This window comes from Eurypyga helias, unplaced genomic scaffold (assembly GCF_000690775.1).
Source record: "Eurypyga helias isolate BGI_N326 unplaced genomic scaffold, ASM69077v1 scaffold34352, whole genome shotgun sequence".
NCBI lineage: Eukaryota > Metazoa > Chordata > Aves > Eurypygiformes > Eurypygidae > Eurypyga > Eurypyga helias.
This window is the reverse complement of record NW_010237190.1, coordinates 1,974-24,259: the sequence shown is the minus strand read 5'-3', so window position 1 is coordinate 24,259 and position 22,286 is coordinate 1,974. Positions and strand designations below refer to the sequence as shown.

Sequence of the window (22,286 nt, the reverse complement as noted above, 5' to 3'; positions counted from 1 at the left end):
ACAGATGCATCTCCACGAGGTGTGCCAGAGCAAGGATACAGCAGGCCGTTTCCCAGCTCCACCATCTGCCCCCAGTCATGCAAGTTTGCTTTCAGGCAAGACCACACCTAGGATTACTCTCACCAAAGCACCGTAGGATCAGACCATACTCATCTCTTAACTCAGCCTGCAGTGAAGGAAGAGGCCAGAATATATGGTCATTGCATGGTACACTAGCACACCTCTTTCCTGTTCCCACCTTCCCATGTATCTTGTGCTCTGCAAGGTATTTGGAACCTGCAAGGAGCCTGGCCAAAGTCAACCATAAAAGGAAGAACTGAGGGAAAGCGCCCGGAGCCCTTTCTGTTTGCAAGTCTTCAGAGCAGCTTAGCTCCTGGCTTACTGGAGTCACACTGAGATCATCCATGTCCTCCCAGTCCAGCCCAGCATGAAAACCACAGCCGGATTTGGGGAGAGCAGCCTAAGTGAGACCCTCTTATGCAGCAGAAGCTCCTGCTTTCAGACTCATGGTCCCAGGAAAGCCAGCCCAGCTGGTTTCTGCTGCCAGAGTGCCAAGCACAGCCCTCCCCATGTCATTTATAGCCCTTAACTTGCCTTTTCCCCCACCCTTCAGGGAAGTCTGGGGAAATGCACAATCTATAGACCATCTGCCAAGGCCTCTGAGGAGGTCCAGCAGCAACTTTTTGACAGAGTACTTTACCTATCAAGACTACTTAAACCTTGCTGTCAGAGAAGGATTCAGCCCCGCAGGGAGTTACTATGCGCAAGATAAGAGGGGAAATCTCTCATTCGAATTTTCACTGCGACAGCATTTCAAACTTCGACAATAACAAGAGAGCTGCAGCAGGACAAAGGTCTTCTCACACCTGCCGAGGCCAGGGAGACAACAGCTCCACTACACAATCCTCTCTGATAGCTCCCGTTCCCTTCAAGCAAGCCCAGACCTTGCTTATCCACATTCAGTCCCTGCTTCATCCCAGTGAACACAGGCACAGCTCAGTCAGTCGTGAGCAAGGCAGGTCTCCTAGTGCCAGGCCAGCTGGAAAGGCCTCTTCTCATCTGTGGAAGAGGCAACGCTTGCTTTCCTGTGCCAGGTCCCAACAAGAACACACCTGCCTCCATCGGCACAGCTGTACTAAGACCACAGCAGAGGTCCTGGCCATGCTGGCATTTCCTCCCAGGCCCAAAGGATTAGATGTATTACAGTGGCAGCAGTTTTCCTAGGAAACTCCAACTACTTGCTTAATAGAGTGGCTTTTGTCATCATCCTCCCCATCTCTATTAGGTTCTGACATGCTTTAAGTGTTTCAGCTTTCATGGTTGATGCATGCACCCCTCCAAGAGCATTTTAACCGTCACGGGCAATCAGTGCAGCTACTATGAGGAGCAGACTATGGGACATGTGAGAAAGGAGTAGCTGGTCACCTGCAACACCACAAAGCCTGCTTGGCATAGAAGAGAGATTAGGCCATAGGACGCTTTGGTGGGAGACTGGAGACAGGTAGAAGGACTGACAAGCTCCTTGGTGAGGATAAGCCTCTGTGCTAGCTCACTGGAACACTCAGTAGGAGTTCAGAGTAGAAAGCACTACACAGAGGCTCTGTGTAAGCTGCAGCCAGTGACAGCATGGTAGGGCTTTACTTCAGTGGTAAAGTGGCACCTGATGTCAAGCCCCCAGTTTCACCTCCACAAAGACCATAGAAAAACTCTCCTGAGCAAGAACGTGTTTTACGCTCCTGCTTTGAGCTGCTCTCTGCCCCCACAGGGAGATAGATGGACACGAAACCAGTGGATGTTCAGTCGGAGCTTCACACGCACAGTTCCGCCCTGCCTCGCTCTTCCTGTCACCCACTGAGGTGTGGTATATTCCAGAAATTCACATTCACAGAAATACAATTTGAGTCGATACTGAGAAGTGTCAGTGATGTCACACAGAAGAGAATTTCTTACTAAAGGTCAGGAAGGAGTCGGCAAGCATAGCTCTATCGTCCACAGTGGGAGAGAGATGTTGGCTATGGGCTTCCTGAAGTGCGAGACAACCGAGGCCAGTACCTTTGCTCCTCCAGTGACACCCAGTTCAGCGCAACATGCACCGGGTGACACTCACATGAAGAGAGCCAAGCCAGGCTAGGATGTGCCTAGAGGGGCCAAAAGGGGTGTGCGTGTGTGTGAATGTTCCTTCCAGCAGCAGGTCAGAGAGATCATTCTCACTGCTGGTTTCAGAAAGGTAAAGCAGAGACCTCTCCAAGAAAACAGAGGAGAGCCATGCCCCAGAAGCTAACTTCTGGGAGTCAGCCGTGGATAGCTACCAAGCAGGATCAAGGAGAGCAGAGATACAAAAGACATGTACAGGTACTCTGACAACCTACTCAAGTACAGCCACACGTACGAGACATGCAAGAAAGACTGCAATGGCCTGCTGAGTCTTGGGAAGGCTTTGTAGCAGGGAAACACACAGAATGCATGAAAGCTCACCACACGGGGCATTTACAACTTGGCCCAAGGGCACTCAGGCACAGCCCTGCAAGGCAGCAACCCCAAAACAGGGCTTCTCCCTCCCCCACTTACTAATCTAATCCGACCTAATCATAAAGAGTCATTGTCCCACACCAGATAGGTTGGGTTTTTATTGCTTTCTGCTCCAGGATACTAAAGAAACCGTAAACAATACTGCAAGTGGTCACAAAGCATGACTAATGACGGAACATTGCATGACCTGCGTTTTCTCAGGGATCCTCTGAAAGCCGTGCCAAACTGTTAGCTTAACAGCTGCTCTGCGAGGGGTCACGAGGACAGCCCTCCATCCCAGCGAATGCAGAGCAGCGGGCTGATGCACAGCAGGGAAGATGCAGGCTGCGGCTCGGGGGTTTTGCAGGGATGGGTTAAGGTATTGCATTGCTCAGGCAACTTCAACGCTTCCCAAAGCCAGCATCAGACCTGAACGCAGGCCGATGCTAGCAAGGCAAAAGTCACTATGTGATTGCACGGGGCAGTTACTCAGATTACTGCAGAGGCATGTGTTTATTTTGGGATGAAAAAGGGAAATCTCCAGTGAGATCAGAGCAGTGCTCTGAACTCTGCATGAATTCTAGAGACAGCTCTAAGTGACGATGAAGTTGTTCTGACTACAGTCACTTCAGCTTTCTTCTTGCAGCTCATCCAGTTCACGTTCTCAAGGGCTGGGGAGGAAGTAACCCAAGGAAAACGTCTCAGGTTGGTTGTACCAGTGTTTCCCTGTGTCTGTGCGTAAGTCCACAGAAGTGTCTCTAGATGCCTCTGGGTTGGAGAGCCGAGCAGGGGTGCTGGTATGCAGATCCACTTGTCACACCTCCCGAGCTCCGAATGTAAGTAGTCGCGGGAGAAAGCAAGGCACAGACTTCAAAGCACAAAAAGAGAAGTAGCTGACATCAAGAACAGTGCCAGGAGCTGAGATGCTTCTATCTGGAGTGGTGTTTTGACATCATTACTGCACAGCTGTCCTGAAGCAGAAAGGAAAAATGCTGCACATCAGGAAGACCTCAGTGCCTCACTGAGGCTTGTTCAGGTAATAGTCAGTAGATGAAGCGAGTCAAATCCTTAAATCAGTTTTTCAGCTCAGACTAGAAGAAGCCAGACCAGCAGCTTCCAGCCACCAGCAGTTTTACCCCCCATCTTCAGCTGTAGCTCAGGCAGTCCAGGGAACAGCAAGAGCAGATGCAGCAAAGCGATGGTCTCCGCTCACGGCGTCCTGATCTCTTCCTGTCTTCACACAGTGTCTTTCCTAGAGTCACACCAATAAAAACCACACCTAAAGTGGTAGGTTCGTGAACCTGCCAAAGAGAAAGTTGAGAATTTCATGGTTGCCACCACAAACCAAGGGCACTCAGCCAATAAGTGGGTGCCCTGCTAAACTTAGATCAACGAGACCATTGCACAGCAGAGACTTGTAACTTCACCGAGGCTGTGGCAGCCCTTCAAATCCAAGTATCCAGGAATGTTCTCAGCATTAATCTATATTTAGCAGCATCTCCACATGATTTTTACCATCTTCTAGTGAGTCTAGTTCTCTTGGGATACTGACCTCAGTTTTCCAGTGGTATCATCCGGTAACTTGTGAGCGGTCCTACAGCGTTAGCAGTGTTAAGGGCTAACGAGAAAAAAACACCTAGACAAAGTACTTTTAATTTTGAGGCTTTAGGAATATGACGTTGTGTCCTAGATGCGTACAAACCCCTTGAGACACCAGGAAATGTTTTGGACACCTTGTAGCCTCGTGCAAGAGCCTCTAGTTTCTTAAGCCTGATGCCTCAAAAATTGACCTCACAGCTTGAGAAACACTATAGGCTGGTACGCAAGGCTGAGTCCCGGCACTCTGCGCTGTGCTGAGTGGACTCCGGCACTAATTACATTTTAAATATTGACCAGAAACATCTAATCATGCTGCTTTCACACAGAGCAGCTGCAAAAGCTTGCATATGCTGTTTTCTTACTTTCCTTACACGTAAAAACTTAAAAAAAGCCACCAAAACAAACCTAGAAACACCAAAAACTATTCCAAGGACCAAAAAAACCCTCATCCCACTTGACATGCAGTAAACCCTGTGGGGAGACATGATCTGACTCTATGTGCTGTGGTACTCTGTGGCAGTATTTATACAAAGCTACCTACATAAGTATTTGCTAGACTTCAAACTAGCATACAGAATAGATCTGGGAAAAGGGACTGGGACCCAAAGATGCCCTCAAGAAGTCTCCAGGAGCAGTGCCCTTGGCCTTCAGGCCTTCTCCGGGCTGAACTTGCCAGCCCAGAGCATTAGATAAGGCAGATCCATGGAAAGACAAAAGGAAAATGAAGGCTGCTAAGGTCCAGCACCAGAGACCTCGAGCGAAGGGTGTTAGAAGGGGACAGAAGCGCTCAGTGAACGTTCATCCACCTGACAGCACTGCACACAGGTTGTCCTCAGGAAAAGCTGCAACCGCGTGTAAATCAATCAGAGAAGCACTGATAAACCTCCTCACATACTCCTTCCCTGTCCTCCCCCATTTTATGACTCCAACGGACATGCTGTTCAGCCGGTAGAGAGAAAGGCTGCAAGAAGGAACATGAGGGCAACAGAAGGACTGTTCCTGTGAGCTGCAGATCACCAGAGGGATTCAGCTTTAAACAAAGCTCGAGAAGATAGCTAAGTCCACACACTGCCTCCGTAAGAAACAGCATCAGCGTGGACAGGGATGCTGTCCGGGAGCAATGTCTTCTCACCTCATCACCCCCAGCCTGCACACTACAGCCCCTTCTCAGGGCTGCAGAGTTTCATTAAAAGATTTCTCGTAGTGAAACACAGGCCTGTATCTGGAGCTCATCAAGTAGCACTTCGCTGCATTTTTACTGCACTGATAACATTGCTAGCTCATCTGATCATTACCACGGCTCACCCTGTTTGCTAGGCACCACGCTAAGACTTGCCAAGCCAAGAACTGCATTGGTTCACACTGTTCCCGTTCAAATCCACAGGCCAGGTGAAGTGCTCTCCAGGCACTAGAGATCTGGGGGAAGGGGCGGGGGGGGGAAGAAGAAAAAAAAAAAGCATATCCTCTACACAATATACAGTGAAATCCACCTTTCAGAGAGTCCCTTTCTGATGAGGACACCCACAATCACACCATTTTGATAGATGGCTTCCACAGCCACCAGTTAGGCACCCAACCCAGTCCATCTTCATGGACATCAGTTCTGGGAAACCAGTAGGAGATGTGTATCCTTTGTGTGTGCAGGAGGACAGACGCAGTTCTGATGGTACCATCCAGAGGATGCGAGTCTGGGATCATTTCTAGACCATTACTTATATGCTCTCTTAGTTTGAATATTGCATAATCCCTCTAAGAACTTGGCTTATCAGTTCAACTTTGCACTCCCTGCAAACAGGGAAGCTGTTTGTCAGAAACCTGTGCTTCTCTGCCAAAACCGTCTCTGCCAGAAAAGGCTCGTAAACCTTTTATTGCAGGATCCCCAGCCACCACGGGCATTTTTGCTTCCCCATCACACTGCCACCAAGTAGACAACAAGTAATTGAAAATAGTATAGCACAGTTTCAACCATAGCAGCAGCAGGAAAGATCCTTCAGATTGTTGTATTCGCCCAAAATAAACTGCAAGTGTCTAATGTACAGCATTTGGATTTTTTCTCCCACAAGAAAAGCCTTCAAAAGCATGTAGTCATATTTTGTAACCTCTACAGTCATGCCAGGATGCACACTCCAGTATATTTAGAATAAAGACAGGCAACTTCCTACTCCAGAGAAGAGGGTTATTGCTCTTCAGCTCAAGTAGCAATTGAAACGATTTGGCTCCAGAAAAACCACTGCTGCAAGATTAAGTTTGAACTGAAAGTCGTGCAGCAGAAACTAGATCTATCCAGCGCAGGGGAGAGGCAGAGCAGGACTGGGTCAGGGAGAAGGTAACAGAGGGAAGTGTCAGCTAAGAAAAGGCATGCGCAAGGGGAAAAGGTACATGCAGCCTCATCAAAAACATGCCTTGTGACCACAAAAACACACTGAAAGCCAAGTTCCCAGCTGCATCCTCAGGGCAACAAAGAACCCGGTTCCCAGCCCTAGCAGACTGGTAAAGACAAAAGACGACCTAGCCTGTCCTCCGGCAACGAGCTTGAGCACGGATTTGGAAAAATGTGCCTAGACCCAGCTCCACCTCAGACCTCCACCACCAACTCCCCCACCTGAACAAAAGATCGAACCCTTCTCTGCCCACCAGCTTGCGGCAAGGGCTCCAGGGGCCCAACTGCCAGAGCTGGCACCTCGGCTGCTGTGAAACCACTTCCCGGAGGAGGAGAGGGGAAAAAAACCCAAACCAAACCACCTTCTCCCCTTGGAAAAATCCTAAAGCTGACAATCCAATCGGGCTTCAGCAGGGTGGAGTCAGGAGCAACACCACGAACCTTTTAGGTAAAGAATCCTAAACCATCTACAGGGACACTGGAAGGAAGGAGAGACGGGACATGGCACCGTGTCAGGCTATGACAAAGAACAAAGCCTTCACAAAAAGGCAGGGCAGCACATCACCGAGAAGAACCTAAAACCCATTTCCATCCCACAAGTCAATATGCGCTTGGTGAATTCAGGAAGTGGGTTTTGCTGTTTCAAGTACACTTAATACCTGTTTGTTGCTGCCCTACAGAATATCGCTGCAATCCCTCAGCCAAACAGTCAATTGTTTGTGTTGGAGCAGAGATGTTAACAATTCAACTTGTGCCTATCAGTCAGAACGTACCACGGATGGCTGAAAAACACAGCCCAGCACCAGCAGCCTTCCAGCCAGGAGCTGCATGGCAACACGGAGAGATAGCAGGTGTTTTATAGAGACCATGGCAGGCTCGACAAGTTGATCTCTTCCCTGCCATGATACGCAGTGGCGGAGGCCATCAGCTACAGCCCCCACTTGCAAAAAAAAAAAAAACCACCAACAAAAGGGAAATCGGCCAACTTCCTCAATATTTTGGTACTAACAACACAACACTTGCCACAGAAGAGTTCCTGGAGAGGATCGGAGCCAGGGAAGAGCCAGCGTGGTGCCAGGAGAGGAGTGCAACAGGACAAAAAAAAAAGGAATCAGTAGCAGCAAATGATTTAGGGAGCAGAGACCTTGCTTTGGGGTTGCTGCCCAGCTGCGATCTTGGGTCAGTTTTCATAGAATCACAGAATGGTTTGGGTTGGAAGGGACCTTAAAGATTATCTAGTTCCAACTCCCCTGCCATGGGCAGGGACACCTTGCACTAGACCAGGTTGCTCCAAGCCTCATCCAGCCTGGCCTTGAAGACATCCAGTGATGGGGCATCCACAACATCTCTGGGCAACCTGTTCCAGTGCCTCACTACCCTCTCTGTGAAGAATTTCATCCTGATTTGCTTGGAATTTCTTCCAACGTTTTGTCACGTTGCTTTTGAACCCTGTCCTTTCCCCTAAGCTCAGGGGACAAGCTAACTCCTGCCCACCTCCATAGGGGACCATCTGTCTCGGGCACGGTGTGCCCCTGGGGACAGGCAGCCATGGGGCTGGAGTGCCACCTTCAGGCAAGTCTCAGGCAGCGCTGCCTCATCCTGGAGCCAGGCGAGGAGAGCACACCAAGACGACGCATCCTCTGGTCCCCCCAGGCTGTACCCGCTGCTGCTTCTCCTTCCCTCGTTCATGGGTCACTTCGAAGAGGCAAGAAAAGTGACACAGCATAACCTCACGCAGGGACGAAGGGCACAGCTTTTGGGAGGTGGGCTCTGGAGGGGACAAGGACTACAGCCACCCCTCAGATCAGACAGTTCCCCAGACCTTCTCCACAACATGCCCCGGGTCAAGGTCTGAGCAGCCTCCGAGGAAGAACAACTCTGGATAGTGCAAGTTACCTGTGGAACAACTCAAAACCACTCCAGAGGTCCAGCAGGACACTGATGAAGGACAAAACACAACTTTTAAACTCCTGATCCACTTCCAGCACCAGCCACCTACATCCTGGCCACTCATGGCGAGATGGCACCCAAGTGTTCAACAGGCCTCGATCCAGTGCTTCTATGGCCCAAAATGTAAGTACAAAGGCGTCTGGCAGCAGTGAGTTTCAGAGCTCAGATGGACATGCTACAGAACATTTTCTTCCATTTTAAGCCAGGTATTACCTCTTACAACCCCACTCGATTTTAAAGTCTGTGTTTACAACCCTGCGCCTCTCTCAGGAGAGTCCCAGCTTTCCTCCTGCAGAAACCAGCCCCACTCACACTGGCCACATCTCTCTGCCACTTTCTATTTCAATTCAGACTGTGAAGTTTCACGTGGACGCATTCAGTTTAGTACCATTTCTTCTTCTGACCACCCTGAGCTGCCTGTACCATTTCCTGCTAATGTTTCATTAAGTACTCTAGCAGAAAGGAGTGGGAAATAGCCACGTTCAAGAGGCAAAGATAAATCACCCCATCACACCAAACTGCGTGCGCAGGCAGAGTGGCACAGGCTTGTCCCAGTGTCACTCAGAGCAGGCAGGATGACACAGTACCACTGCATGCACAGGCACAACATCCCCATCACTGCCAACGTCCTGTGCCCGAACCCCTCTGCTCACAAGCAGGCCTGGGTTTGAGGGAGGCTTCCGGCACAAGTACTCACTGCCAGCCGCCCAACAGAGCTGTTCTCCACTCCACACTATTTGGGACATGCGGGGGAAGCTTCATACCGTCAGTAGGACAATAAGCCCTGAAACTCCTGTCCCTAACCAAGACCTCCAAGAACCCACGGGACAGTTTCAGGAAATAAAACACAGCCTGAAAGGCAGCCCAAGAAGTCCCACCTAGTCTACCCTCTTTTCTGCTAGCCCAGCTACTAAATATATTCGGATTATCAACAGAAGATATTAAGACTCACTGGGCAAAACCAGCACCCTCTCCAAACTCCTTGTGTTTCACTGTCCTCATTCTTCTGTTTTAACTTGCCTGTAGGGTCATTATAAGTTGTTAGAGCTTCTAATACGCTGACAGCAACTCCCACATAGGACCAGCTGAAGCTGGCAGCTTCATCCATGCTCCGTTGGGGTGATGAGTGCAGGCCCAGAGGAGACACCCCCCATCAGCAGTGCAGCAGAACCATGCCAAAACACAACTGAACACTTGGACTCCTCACACAAAAGGCTCCACGAGAGAGGGAAGACGCTCCATGTAGCAAAACAGCTTTTCTCCTGCTTCATCTTCTGCCTTCCTCTAAGCAGCACTGCAGAGAGTGGCATTAAAACAAGTTGTGTGGGTAAGAAGAAGAGATGAGACTGAAGACAACTCAAGAAAGAAACATCCTGTGCTCAGTGGGACCAATATATTAAAGATGAGATTACACAGTAGGCAAGAGATACAGGTATCTGCCCAGAATTGTGTTTTGCTGCAGAGAACTCATCAAAATCAGAGAGAGAGAAGCAGAACAAGATCAAAGTTAAATCAAGCTGAAGGCAGACCACCAGTTTTAGTCATTCGAACAGCTGCGAGAAGCAGCCTATCAGATTACATGAGACGTTTGAGGTCTTCTGCACAACTTGAGCTGGATGTAGACATGACAGAAGGTCAACAGGACTGGTGTAACAGGAAACTGGACTTCCACAGCTATTTGCAGCCTTCCTACCAAGTCACTCAGTGTGTAATCGGGGCAGGCAGGGTCTGAGGCCTTTCAGTCCGTCTTTTCTATGCACTGGTTTTCAAAGTGGGAAAGTTAGGGAACTGCAATGTTTTAAAGCTTGCAAGATACTCATGTGTCCTGCCCAGACTACAGCCTTTAAACAGATACGACATAAGCTAAGAGACCATTAGCAATTACTATGATACTTCTTCAGAATCTAGACATTGCCATAAACCTGTAGGTCAGAACAGGAAAAGCATCAGCAGAGGACAAGCTACCTACTATTGCCAGGCTCGCACAGTACTCATGTCTTTACAGCAAATTAAAATGAGCAAAGAGGTGTTTTGAAAGTCAAGTTTGAGAGAATCGAAGGGATTGTTGCACACAACTAAGGTGATAAGCTAGAATCTGCTTCATTCATTGTGAACACTGCTGCAAAATGTGGGCTTGGGCACATCTTACTGACGGCTTGGCACGTCTTCCTCTGTATCTGAAGCCAAACATGAAAACCCCATGAATTTTAGTGACAGGCATATAAGAAAACAATACTTCTTATAAAATAGGAAAGGCTTAAAGAACAGGCAGCTTTAGCACAGTGACCCAGAAAAACACAGATATGAGCCACTGGATTAGAAAAATGAGATTGTTACTGTCCAGGCACTGAAAGGACAGAAAAGGAAGGAATACGGCAAAGAGACAGGTCTTTAATCAATATCTGCACATGCAGGAGATGCCACAGATAGTCCAAAACTTAAAATCTTCGACCCAACCACAAAGGCCTTTCCACATCAGCCTGCACCATTTAAAACTCTCTAGGTGGCAAGCAAGAAAAACACAGAGAGCTGCCAAAAAGGCAAGATTAAACACCCCTTGCCAGAGTGCCTGCGATAAGCCCAAGCTCACCGTGTCAAATAAACAAAGGCCAATGTATCAGTTACCCTCCTCGAGACCAGAGTACAGTGTTCTTCGCAGAGATGCAAGTTACTCATGTTCTACTGAACCAGAAATTCCCTTTACTCCATGACGTATCTCCTCACTGGTTAGAGGAGGCCACCGACTACGCAGTTTTCAAGCCAAACTAGAGCTTACAGGCACATTGACTAAGGAAAGGGAAAAAAAAAAAGGCAATTTTACTTCCACGTTTCTGATGCAAACCAGCACAACTGGTATCTCCACGAGGCTATCAATTTCATTTTATTACCAATTAAAACAAGAGCAGCACACAGGGAAGCAGAGGGTTGTGCAAAACTGCTAAGAGGAGATAGCTGTGAGAACGTTGTGCTATTTCAAGCTTTTCTCATCAGCTGAACCTGCTCTGGAAGCGCACACGCTCCGTGTCTCTCCATGCACTGACAGAGACAAGCTGAGGCTGCTGCAGCCCTGTCTTTGCTGCATATTCCAGGCCCTCCCTTCCCCTAGCACTGCTGGATCCCACTGAGCTGGCTTAGAAAAACAAATCAAAGATTAACCCCAAAAAGGGAAATGTTGTTCAATTTTTGGCCAGCTCAACTCCCTGAACCAGTTTGTGACGGGGTCAGAGGGAGGCCTGCAGCCCCTGGGGTGGGATGGCAGGATCACAGCAGCCCTGATGAAGGCTGATTCACCTCAGTGGGTCAGACCTAACAGGCAACTGCTGTCATGCGTCTGCTTTGCAGCAGGATCACATTTTAAAACACCCAGGAACATTTAACACAAGGGTAAATGACAGCTCTAATAGAGACTGAACCAATTCTGCAGCGGAAGGCTGCTGAGGTGTGCCATGAAGCACACAGGGGGAGTGGGAGCCTTAAAGAACGTAGTGATGCCGTGCAGCTGGTTTGAGGCCTCCAGATACAACCAGAAAGGTTTCAAGAAGCTGCAGAAACACAGCAGCTACAAGGCCGAGTGTGAGAAGCCGGTCCAAGAGCCCTCAGGTCTGGGCGAACACCAGCGTTTCGAAGCCTGTTCACGAACAGCTGGTACTCACGTGATGAAGTCCAGAAAACTTGCTAGGGGCTCATATGCGTGGTTCCTCATGTGACGGAACTCCACCACCATCTTCTCCTTCAGCTTGTCGTCTATGACGGAGACGGTGAGCGGGGAGGCTTCGTTGGCCAGGAAGTTCCCATAGTCTGTGCTCTGGAGGTGCAGTTTCAAGTCTGAAAAAGAAGGATTCATTCCACTCTACAGCGTTTGTGTTGGGTTTGGTTTTTTTCTTTTTCTGAGCATATCCAAGCGAGCTGCTGCTCAGCACTTCTCTAGGTATTATATTCTCAAAAAGATCATCTAGTCAAAAACCCACGTGTTAAGTCACCTGCTTATATTTGCGTTCAGTTTCACCATGGACAATCCAAATGCAGGAAAAAACCCCAAGTCTTTCCCCATACCAGCCTTGCCCTGTCTTCAAGGGGAAACCATGACACCATCTATGTAGCTGATCACACGCCTGTGCCAGCTGTCTGCTGTGCTTGATCAAGGTGGAAGGCTACTGATTTTCTAGGAAGGATTTGCTAGAAATCTAGGGGAAAAAAAAAAAAGAAACCACATACGCCTTTCCTCTAGCCAAAGGGCTCTGGTTGCAGGTTTCTCTGAAGCAACCACCACCAAGAACCTACCTGCACCCACCAGCAAGTTTCCGCAGATACTACCGATGTGAAGGCATCTCAAAAGCTTTCAAAGCCCAAAAGAAACAAAGAGAAACCTTGAAATTAGAAAGCAACTAGGTATTCCATCAAGCCGATCCAACTAATTGCACTGGTAAACAGAAGTCAGGGATTGAAGAGGCAGAGAGGGGCTGGTGAAGAGGAAAGCCACTTAAATCCATCTCTTACAGAAGCCAACCCCTGCCCAGGATGGAGGAACATGCTCAGAAGCCTGCCCTTCCTCCAGTTTCAAGCAGAGGAAACCTTTGTTTCCCTCCCTGCAGGTCAGGTGCCCAATCAAGCTATAGACCTGGCCAACAAGCAACCACAACACGCTGAGCTCTGTCAAGATAAAAGCCCTGCCTGCGCCAAAAGCATTTAAGTGTCTCTATGGAAAAACTGAATCCAGAACTGAGGAACGTCATATAATCCTACTCCTCAAAGCTCTACTCGCTGCACTGGTACATAATGTTCATCTCCCTTTGGCTTCACCTCAGAGGGCCAGTTAGGCAAGCACCCTCCTAGGGATTCAAGACCTTTATGGGGAAAGGAAAGTAGCTGGAAGAGTTTAGTCAAACCAGATGTGAACACACCGTCCAGAGAAAACAAAAAGACATTTCTCCCTGGTTTCTCTGCAGCGGGAGCACTGAAGCGGCCTTTCTCTTCCGTACGAGGCCCCAGTATTATGGCACGAGCACCCATGGCACTGAGGTCAGAGCAAGGGCTCAGCCTGGATGGAGGAGTTTGATCTTTTGACACTACACACCCAGCTACAGGCACGAGCTGGAGAGCATCCTCCGCATCGGGCTCCAAACCAAGCATGTGCTGCACAGCGCAACGCTGTCCTCAGCCCGAGGGGTGGAAGGGCTTTCAAGCCAACTAGATGCAGGAGCTCTCCCAACAAGACCCATCATGGCTGAAGCAAAGACGAAAGTCAGCCTACACATCTGCTCCTGAGACTACGCCGCAGCAAAACAGACATGTGTTATTCTACCAAAACGTTATCAACTCACACTTTTGAGGTGGGAAGACACGGTCCAGTTAAGTCAAGACAGTGGAGTTTTCAACGTGACTCTTGTCAAACACTGGATCATGCTGAGACCCAGAATGGCCCCCACCTCCACGCAGCCTGCATAGGATTGCTGACGGCATCACTCCCTAAACCCCGCAGAAAGCCCGCTCACAGGCAGCGCCCTGCATGCAGCGAGTTCTCACCTGTTTTTGCTCTTGCTTGATTTTTGAAAGCTAAAAAGTTTTGAAAGCTAAACAGTTACAGAGGTGAAGTCGAATGGAATTACATCTTTATGAGTTTCAGTCCCTCTTTTAAAAGCTCTTGGATGATGAGTCCAAGTAGAAATTAAGCTCCACTGTCAGATCAGGACTCTACTGTCTGCTTTTAGCGGAAGCTACGGGAAGAGTGGAGCAAAATTCAGCAGTTGCTCAATGAATGTGAGAGAGGGTCCCGGTAAGAGTACTGCACCCACAAAGCTAGGCTGCAAGGGAAGGCACAGGGACTGCAGTAGTTATGTTCACATCGCTCCTACTTCCAGTTCTCTCTAATTGTGCAGAGCTCTGATGAAAAGTAAGCCTGCCCAAAAAGGCACGTGATGTTATTCTGCAGCTATACTGGACCTCGGAGAGGAAGCAGCAATCACATATCCTACCATGTCTTCCTTCAGCAGGGAAGCGTCCAAAGCTTTCAGCTTGTTCCCTCAACTCCAACTCTGCTACAGCAAAACCAGCGGTTCCTTTCGGTGTCATGATGGCCTGCAACTCTGCTCGCACTTTTGCGGCTGCAAGACGCCACCTTGCCATGGGATCGCTTGACGCTAGAGACCCAGCGACACAAAAAGTCAACTTTGCTGTCCCATTCCCTTCTGGGAGGTTGGAGCTGCATCATCTTTACACCAGAGCCACCCAGGCTGCGCCTTGCAGCCTCTCCCTCGACCGCTCTCAGCAAGTTCCCGTGAGCTGCTTTGGCCAGAGCATTTTGTCCTGCACGATGATGGGGTTGCCCCTCCAACTCCACAGCACAAGAGCCAGCACAACATTATGTTGCAACTGGAATAAGGGCAGTGTTTATATAACACTTGGAATTAATTTTTATGGGGAAGGCCAGCCACAAGCTGCAGGAACAAAACTCTTCTGAATCTCTTAGCATCCAAGCAGACAGAACACATCTTCCAAAAATCGGACTGGATTTATAAACCCCAGCTTGAGGCATCCCGTGGTGTACCAGTGCCGTACATGAGCCTGTCCTCCTCCAGCTGGTCACCAAGCCCCGGCCAAGGTGGTTTGGGAGTTTTTGGTAGGACTATTCCCATGTCAGGCTTTTCTGTCAGGAAGGGACTAATCCCGTGGTTTCCCAAATCCCCTGCCAGAAGAGCTGTCCTAGTAGCACGGTGACTAATAAGTGGACCCACTGCTGAGCAAGCCCCAAGCTCTCCAAAAGCTCAAGTTCCTATTTCCTAACGCAAGTTCAGGCCGAGACGGAGTTGGCCTCTGGCAGCAACAGCAGCACCTCAGCAGGGGCGGCTGCCAGAGATCCCACACGCTGCATGACGACGGGACACTGGCTGCCAGTCTTTTGCCGCGCTCTTCCCCAGCTGCCTGAGCGGCAGAGAGACCTGCACCTACAGCCCAGCCCCTCCCCACGAGCTCCTCCAGATGCTGACTAACAGCAGCACGCACCCCCAACCCAGTGACTGCTTCCAAGAGGTACATTTGCCCGTTCCGGCGTTTTTCCAAGCGGTTCACGCACTTGAAGAAACGGACTGAGCCAGCATTTGGCAAGGGAGCATTTGAATTACCACAACATTTTTGTTCTCCCTCCTCCCCCGCAAAAGCTAGTCAATTATGGCCAGGTCACCGTTCCCAGAAAGCTGCCTCGTGCAGGAACACAACAGCTCGTCAGAGTGACAGCCTTTTTCTGCTGAGTATTCAAGTCGGGCAGCGCTGGAGAGTACCGTGACATACACTTACAGCCCCCTCCTCTCACCTCTGGGATCAGGCCCTCTGGTTTTGATGCAGCTGGAGGCAGAAACACAACCGAAGCTTAGTTCACCGCATCGCTGTGCTGACACCACATCTTGACCTTTCAGTGACATTTTCTTGAGGGTCTTCAGATCCACAGTAATGCTACTGACCACAGCAAGTCTGCTTCGTCATAACGAGGAATCAAGTCATCACTCAGCCTTTCAGACATCTGTCAGAGCCTGTCCTGTAAGCCCAACTCAGTGACCCACAGCCCCACCAGCTCCTAATTCCACCCCTTCCTTCTTCAGCATCTTCCCATAACTGCATTGCAGAGCTCTGAATCAAGGGCTCAAGCAGTTCCAAGCACGGACTGACCTGCCTTCTCGTGCACAGGCATGGAATTAGCTTGCGCAGCTTCCGAGCTGAACTCATGTTCTCACACAGTTATCTGCTGTAACCCCGCTATCTCACGCCAAAGCACCCGGGGCCATTGCTGCCCACAAAAATTAAAATTCTGTTCGGCATCTCCCAGGCCCGAGGCAGTAAAGCAGCCGAGGGATTACGCAGCAGTTTGCAGATGAGCTGCATCGCCCACGTCCCCCTTCACAAGCCTGCAGTCATTACCATTCAGCTTGTTGATGTCGGTTCGGTCTGTTTATAGCCACCTCAGCCTCTCCCGAGGCTGCTTCTCCGAAATCTCACCCGAGATTTACCCAGAGGCACTTCATTCCCCGCAGAATTTAAGACTTTTTCTGTGGTTGCACACCACCAGCAGCGACGTGCCACTTTTCCTCTGCTGTCAGCAGCAAATTCCTCTGGGCCACAGCTGGACACACAAGTGTTGTCGTTGGCCCTTTTCCTCACCGGCATCTCACCTCTCGCTCTTCACCTTTTGTGTTTGAGATGCCCTCGGCACCAAACAGCCGCCTGTGTTTCTAGCCCAGCCCTCCCTGGGGTTGAACTCACCCCTGCTCAGAGCTTCCAACCGAGCATGGCTTGTTTCCTTCGGAGCCACTCAGCCAGTAGCCCTCTCCTCATCCACCCAAAAGGCGAGGTAACCCTTACTAGTCTGCCTGCATCTCCAGGAAGCTTCTCCCCTACGTACCCCTTTTTCCCACCCTTAACAGCAGACTGCGCTAAGTCACGGCTGTAACCTCGGAGGTCTCAACACACCGATGACATCGGCCCTAGCACAGCGGTTTAAGGGAGAGGCAACAAATCATTCAGAAGCTGAGGGAAACGGGGCAGAAAGCAGCCTCACGCTGCAGGAGCTGACAGCAGAGGAAAAACAACAAGACGAAAGCACCGACAGACTGCCGAGCGGTAATACTTGCCAGGAAAGCCAGACACCATCATCTTCTAAGGAGGGGCAGGACCCAAACAAGGGCTGAAGCTGCACCAGCGCAGAGAAGCTGACCTCAGCTGCTGCTTGAAGTTCAGCTAGGAGAAGCTATGAAGGAGGTCTCTGCCCAGTAAAGGAGGCCAGAACAAACAGCAAAGAGCCTCTGCTGACCCCTGCAGGAAGCCAGAGACCACAGTGTTTGTTTGCCACCATGCTTTAGCAGGCTGTGGAAGTGCCATCTTTCTTCCAATAAATCATGTTTTCCTTGAGCTCGTTTTACCAGGACAGCTGATGAACCAGCCACGGCGAGTGGTTACACTGGACGATGCAGGACAAAGCCCTGAGATTAGCAGGACAGCCTTCTGGCTACTGCTGTGTTGCTGCACGAGCAGCCAGCATTCCCAGGACAGGAATGGGCTATACCATCCCCAGGTCTCCCCGTTCCCATATGCTCTGCCTCATCTGGCAGATGATAGCTCTTGGGGACAGGATCAGCCCTCCCACACGGTCCCAGCAAGCAAGGGCAGCCTTTCACAAAGGGCTCCTAGATCTCAGGATAGAGAGCACCGTTGCCATGCCTCTGAAAGGTCCCCACCACATTATGGCCTGGCTTCTACACCCAGTTCAGGGACTGAACCATGGAGTTCAAGATGGATCTAAGCACAGACACCCTTCAGGACCATCACGTGGCCTCTCCTTGCTTGGCTGTACAGCAGAGGAGCTGCATAGGAAAGGATCTATCCCACTGCCCCCGCACCCAGGGGAACACCGTGAGCTCCACTCTTGGAGGCGGTCTGCAACTCTGGTAGCAATGCAACTTCTCTGCATGAGAGAGAACACACTGCCCATGCGGTTAAGCTGAATGAGAAGCCCAGCTCCAGCCTTTTGGGGCCCAAATTCCCAGACCACAGTAATAAAATGGAAGAGAGAAAAGTAGCACCTCCCCTCCTGCTCTCCTCTCAGCAAAAGAAGGTACAGCGAACACTCCGTACGTTAACACCACGGACCAAAGGCAGCCTCCAGGCGAGAAAAGAAGGTCCTCGAGACTATGAAAACAAAAGTACACGCTGCACTTGGCAGAAGTCTGGTGCACAGAGGACACGCTCCCAACATCCGTTTGTTGAAGGCAAGAGCCCACAGCTCAGGCAGGCTCTTCCTTTGGCGCATCTACCCGTTGTCTGACCACGGGACGACCAGACAGACACACTTCACCCCACGGTGACTCAACTGCTCAGGGCACTTCAGTGTATTTCAGCACCTCTCCCCTGCATGGGGAAAGAGGAGAAAGTGGGAGAGAAAAGGATGTCTTGACACTGAACAGGCATTTAAGACAGCAAGCCTTTAGCAACCCACTCCTGAGTTGACCAAAAGCAGCACTCCCCTTCTAGGGAGCAAGGGCTACGCAGAGCGACCCTGGAAATACTCTTCAAGACTCAGAACCAACCAACCAACCTGCCCAGTCATGCTTTACTCCACACCATCCAGCCCTGTATCAAGAGTTTGATGCTCGCTGTGTATTGCTACAGGTTTGTTTCACAGAAAACCAGGCTCTGGCATGTGTGAGGGTACCGTTCAGGCAGAGCACTGACCTTCCAGCTGGCGTGGAGCCAGACACTCTAGGATAAGGGTGACCTACCTGCTTCAAGCTCCCCAGTTTCACTGTGGATTCACATGCACCCTAGCAATGGAGGCCCATGGACCAAACCAAGGAGATGAGAGAATCATGGTCTTCAAAACCCCTTATTTCTAAAAGAATCACATATATTTGCTTCTCTTAGCCACCCTTCACCTCCCAGATATGTTTTTGGGGCTCAAATGGTTAGTCTGCTCTTCCCCAAGCTGATGTGACACAACACCACTACCTTGGGGCAGTGAGGACTGAAAACCCAGGAGTTTTTCATGGGACAAGGCCACAGCAGACTGATAAACTGCAGGCTGAGGTGCCCAAATAAAACATGACAGGCCCCTGCAGGGGCATGAGACTAGGGCCACACACAGCTTAAGCTGAAGACAGGACAGATCCCATCCCTCCACATGCACATCACTGCCTCCAGAATTGTGCAAGTCCCCAGCTGAGCCGACTGCAAGGACAGAAGCATAAGCACCCACAGGAGGTGATGGGGATGGAAACAGGCAGCCTCTGGAAAGCCTCTCCCAATGGAGGCTCACACTAACAAGCCTGAGCTGACTACGTGATGCTTCTCAGCTGGCCACTGCACAGCTTCATTACCCAGCCAGAAGGCAACACGTCCCGCTGCTGGATGTCACCATGCTGGTCACCTTTATCGCACCGGCAGGTTAGACAGAAACCGGTTTCCTACACTGTTCCTGTGGAAGCAAGAGGAACATTAGGAAAAGGAGACTCATGAACACTGACTTGAAGGTAAAAAAACTTGTGTTTCTAAAGATTTTTGTACACTGCCCAGGAGCCATGTATTTTTTGCAGCACGGAGGGTTGCAGACCAGCAGTAAAGTCTGCTGATAACCTACACTCTGGTCCCAGACTGAACCCTGCTGCTTAAAAGCAGCACTGCAGTCCAGCTGCACCAGCAGCTTTTTATTCTCCAGAGATGACACCAGACTTCTAACAGGCTACCATGGCTTTTAGGAGCTGGAGACATCTCACCACCCTTTTGACAGTAGAATTCTGGGCGATTCATAAGTTTGGTTATCCAAGACAGATTGCACTACCTGGAACAGATCCATGCTCACACTGCTGAAGCTGAGGAAAGCGGCTCCAAGTCCTTCACTGACACCTTGTGTCAAAGACAGGAACTGGCCACAACAGAGAGGGCCAGGCAGGTTCCAAGCAATACCCAGCACAGGTGTACAGCACACAGGGAGCTCTGGCTGAGAAACAACCAAAGCACCAGGACTTGTGGCGATCAAAGAAAGGACTAAACGTATTATTGACAAGGGTTTCAGGAGAGAATCTGAGCCAAAACAGCTCTCCCCTCAATCCTGGACATGTTTTTCCTGCCACTTCTTAAAGCCAGGTCAGGAGCCTGCCGGATCAGAGAGAACCTACTCTCTCTCACTCATCAAGAAGCAAGAGCTCAATTCGGCTTACTTTGTGACCAGACAGGCAGAGACGAGAGAGGATCACTCAGAAAAGCAGGATCTCCTCCTTCTGGCAGCACTAAGCTGCCAGCCCGAGTCCTGAAGCAGAGAATTCAATTCCTTTGTGCTTCCAGAGTGATCCAAGCAGACAAGAGGGAGCAACATTTCAGACTTGGAAGCACAGTGTCAATACCAGTGACCAGCTAGATACCCGATTCCCAGGGGCAGCCCCAGAACAGCCTTAGTCCTTTGGAATTTCTCCATGACCAAGGTGATCATTTGCCCCAGGACTGGGACTAACTGCAGAGCCAGACTCACATGCAAGAGGCAACAGCAAAGACAGAACAGAAACTGTAGGGAAGAATGTAGGTATATTTATGCCTAAGTACTGATTTTGGCTGCTAAGAAGCTACCCACTGCCTGGATTTCATGCAGACAGGTACCTGGGAGAGAAAGAACATGTGTTAAAAGTCTGTGCAGCACAGACAACAGGTACTAAAATGGGAAACTCAGAACTGAAGAGACAGAGGAAAGAAACGGTCTGACCACAGACCTATATAAGGGATCAAGAGCAACACTCCTTTTACGGAAAACCCTTCTGCAAGAGCACAGTAGACAGAGGCACAAAAAGCTGAGCGGAGAAGGAGTGAGATTGGCGGTGAACTTGGAACAGCCTTCAAGCTCTGAATGAAGCCTGACAAGCCGCACCGCAGCAGCAGCCGCCACCAGCGCGCTGTTGGGGACGGGACAGTAACAATACCAAGACAAACACATGGGAAGTCCAAACTGACTCATTCCAAATGCAGAAAATGCTGCTCCAAGGCAAAGCTAAGTTTGCGCAACTTGGTTCAGAAGGCAAAGAGAAGAGAAAAAAAGAGAAGCTAAAAATATAGAAATACTGTAAATGAGGAAGTTACCTGCAGGGAAGGCAGTAAAGCGATAGTTTAGGGCATACTGAGACTTCGGACAAGCAAAAGAGCAGGAATACTTCCCACCGCCCTCCTTCATGCCCTGGGATCCATAGCATGAATGACAGAGGCAAGCAAAGAGGTGCAAAAAAGTCTGCTGGCTGAAGAGGGGCTTCTGTCCTAAGTAAAAACATCCTGGGTGGTTTTTAGGCAGGGACTGAGGCACATCACAGCACTCTGTTCCCATTCTGTTGTTTAACGTTCCAGGGTTAAGGTTCCTGGATGCAGGGTGCATCCAGGGTTCACCCTGCCAAGGATCCCTCTAGATAGTCAATATTGATTTCAGTCACTCAGCAGTGATCATCAAGATAAAGCTCAGGCTTAAATTAGTATTTTTAGAAGAAAGAACAACTTAATTATTATAGTCCCATTGACTGGTCTTGATCTTCATGACTTGTGATCCAGGTGCTAGACACCAATGAGTGAGAACTCGTCACAGATATAGAGGAACAGTTTAGCACTGACTAATTAAGATAACAAGTTGCCCACAGGTAACAAGTATCACACAGCAAAACCTCCAGAGTTCTCCAGGTTTGTATACTATGATCTAGAAAAGAGACAATGTCTGGAAGTCAGAATAGCCTTGAAAGATAACTCAGGATTACTCAGGTTTATTCTCAGGTGAAGGATAAATCACCATGGAATTTACTTAGATTTACAGCAGAATTTTTCCACTAGCAATCCTTCAATACCAGCAAGTCATTTCCTACCTGACCTGGTCTCCTCAAAAAACGATCACGGGTATCAGGAGTCAAGTTACATTACCCCAGTAGACTTATTTCTAGCCTTAAAAAGGCCTCCTGCCCTACCTGCCACCTAGGCACAAAACAAGACTCGCCAGCAAAGCCTGACAAACCCACCAGGCTCCCAGCAACCGCAGGACACGCAGCACGGCTGCACAGACATTTCAAGAAAGCACTGGGAGCTCAAGCTTCCTTAAACCACCGTATCAGCTGCTGCAATCACACGGCCGGGCTGACCGGGAAACTGAGTCAGCTGAGCTCAGGGAGCAGCCATGGAGGGGGGGAAGGACAAAGTGCCCGCTCAGCCAAGGGGTAGAGGGGACAGCACCTCAAAAACACGGCTGTCGGCTCTTCTCCCTACTGCCACGCAGCCCCCGGCCTACCCACCGACCCTCCATCCTCACACCAGCCGGGTTTTCCCCTCAGCCCACCGCCCAGGCCTTCCCCTCAGG

At 49.9% G+C, this 22,286-nt stretch overlaps 1 protein-coding gene across 1 annotated transcript in view; it reads right to left on the bottom strand.

Moving 5' to 3' along the window:
* ATP6V0D1 (ATPase, H+ transporting, lysosomal 38kDa, V0 subunit d1) overlaps positions 1-22,286 on the bottom strand; it is a 34,007-nt gene that overhangs the window by 11,556 nt on the left and 165 nt on the right. Inside the window, exons 2-3 of the mRNA XM_010147374.1 lie at positions 19,743-19,750; positions 12,091-12,285 (exon numbers count right to left, since the gene is read on the bottom strand). Coding sequence (XP_010145676.1) covers positions 12,091-12,285; positions 19,743-19,750 — 203 coding nt within the window. The remainder of the gene's footprint in view (positions 1-12,090; positions 12,286-19,742; positions 19,751-22,286) is intronic.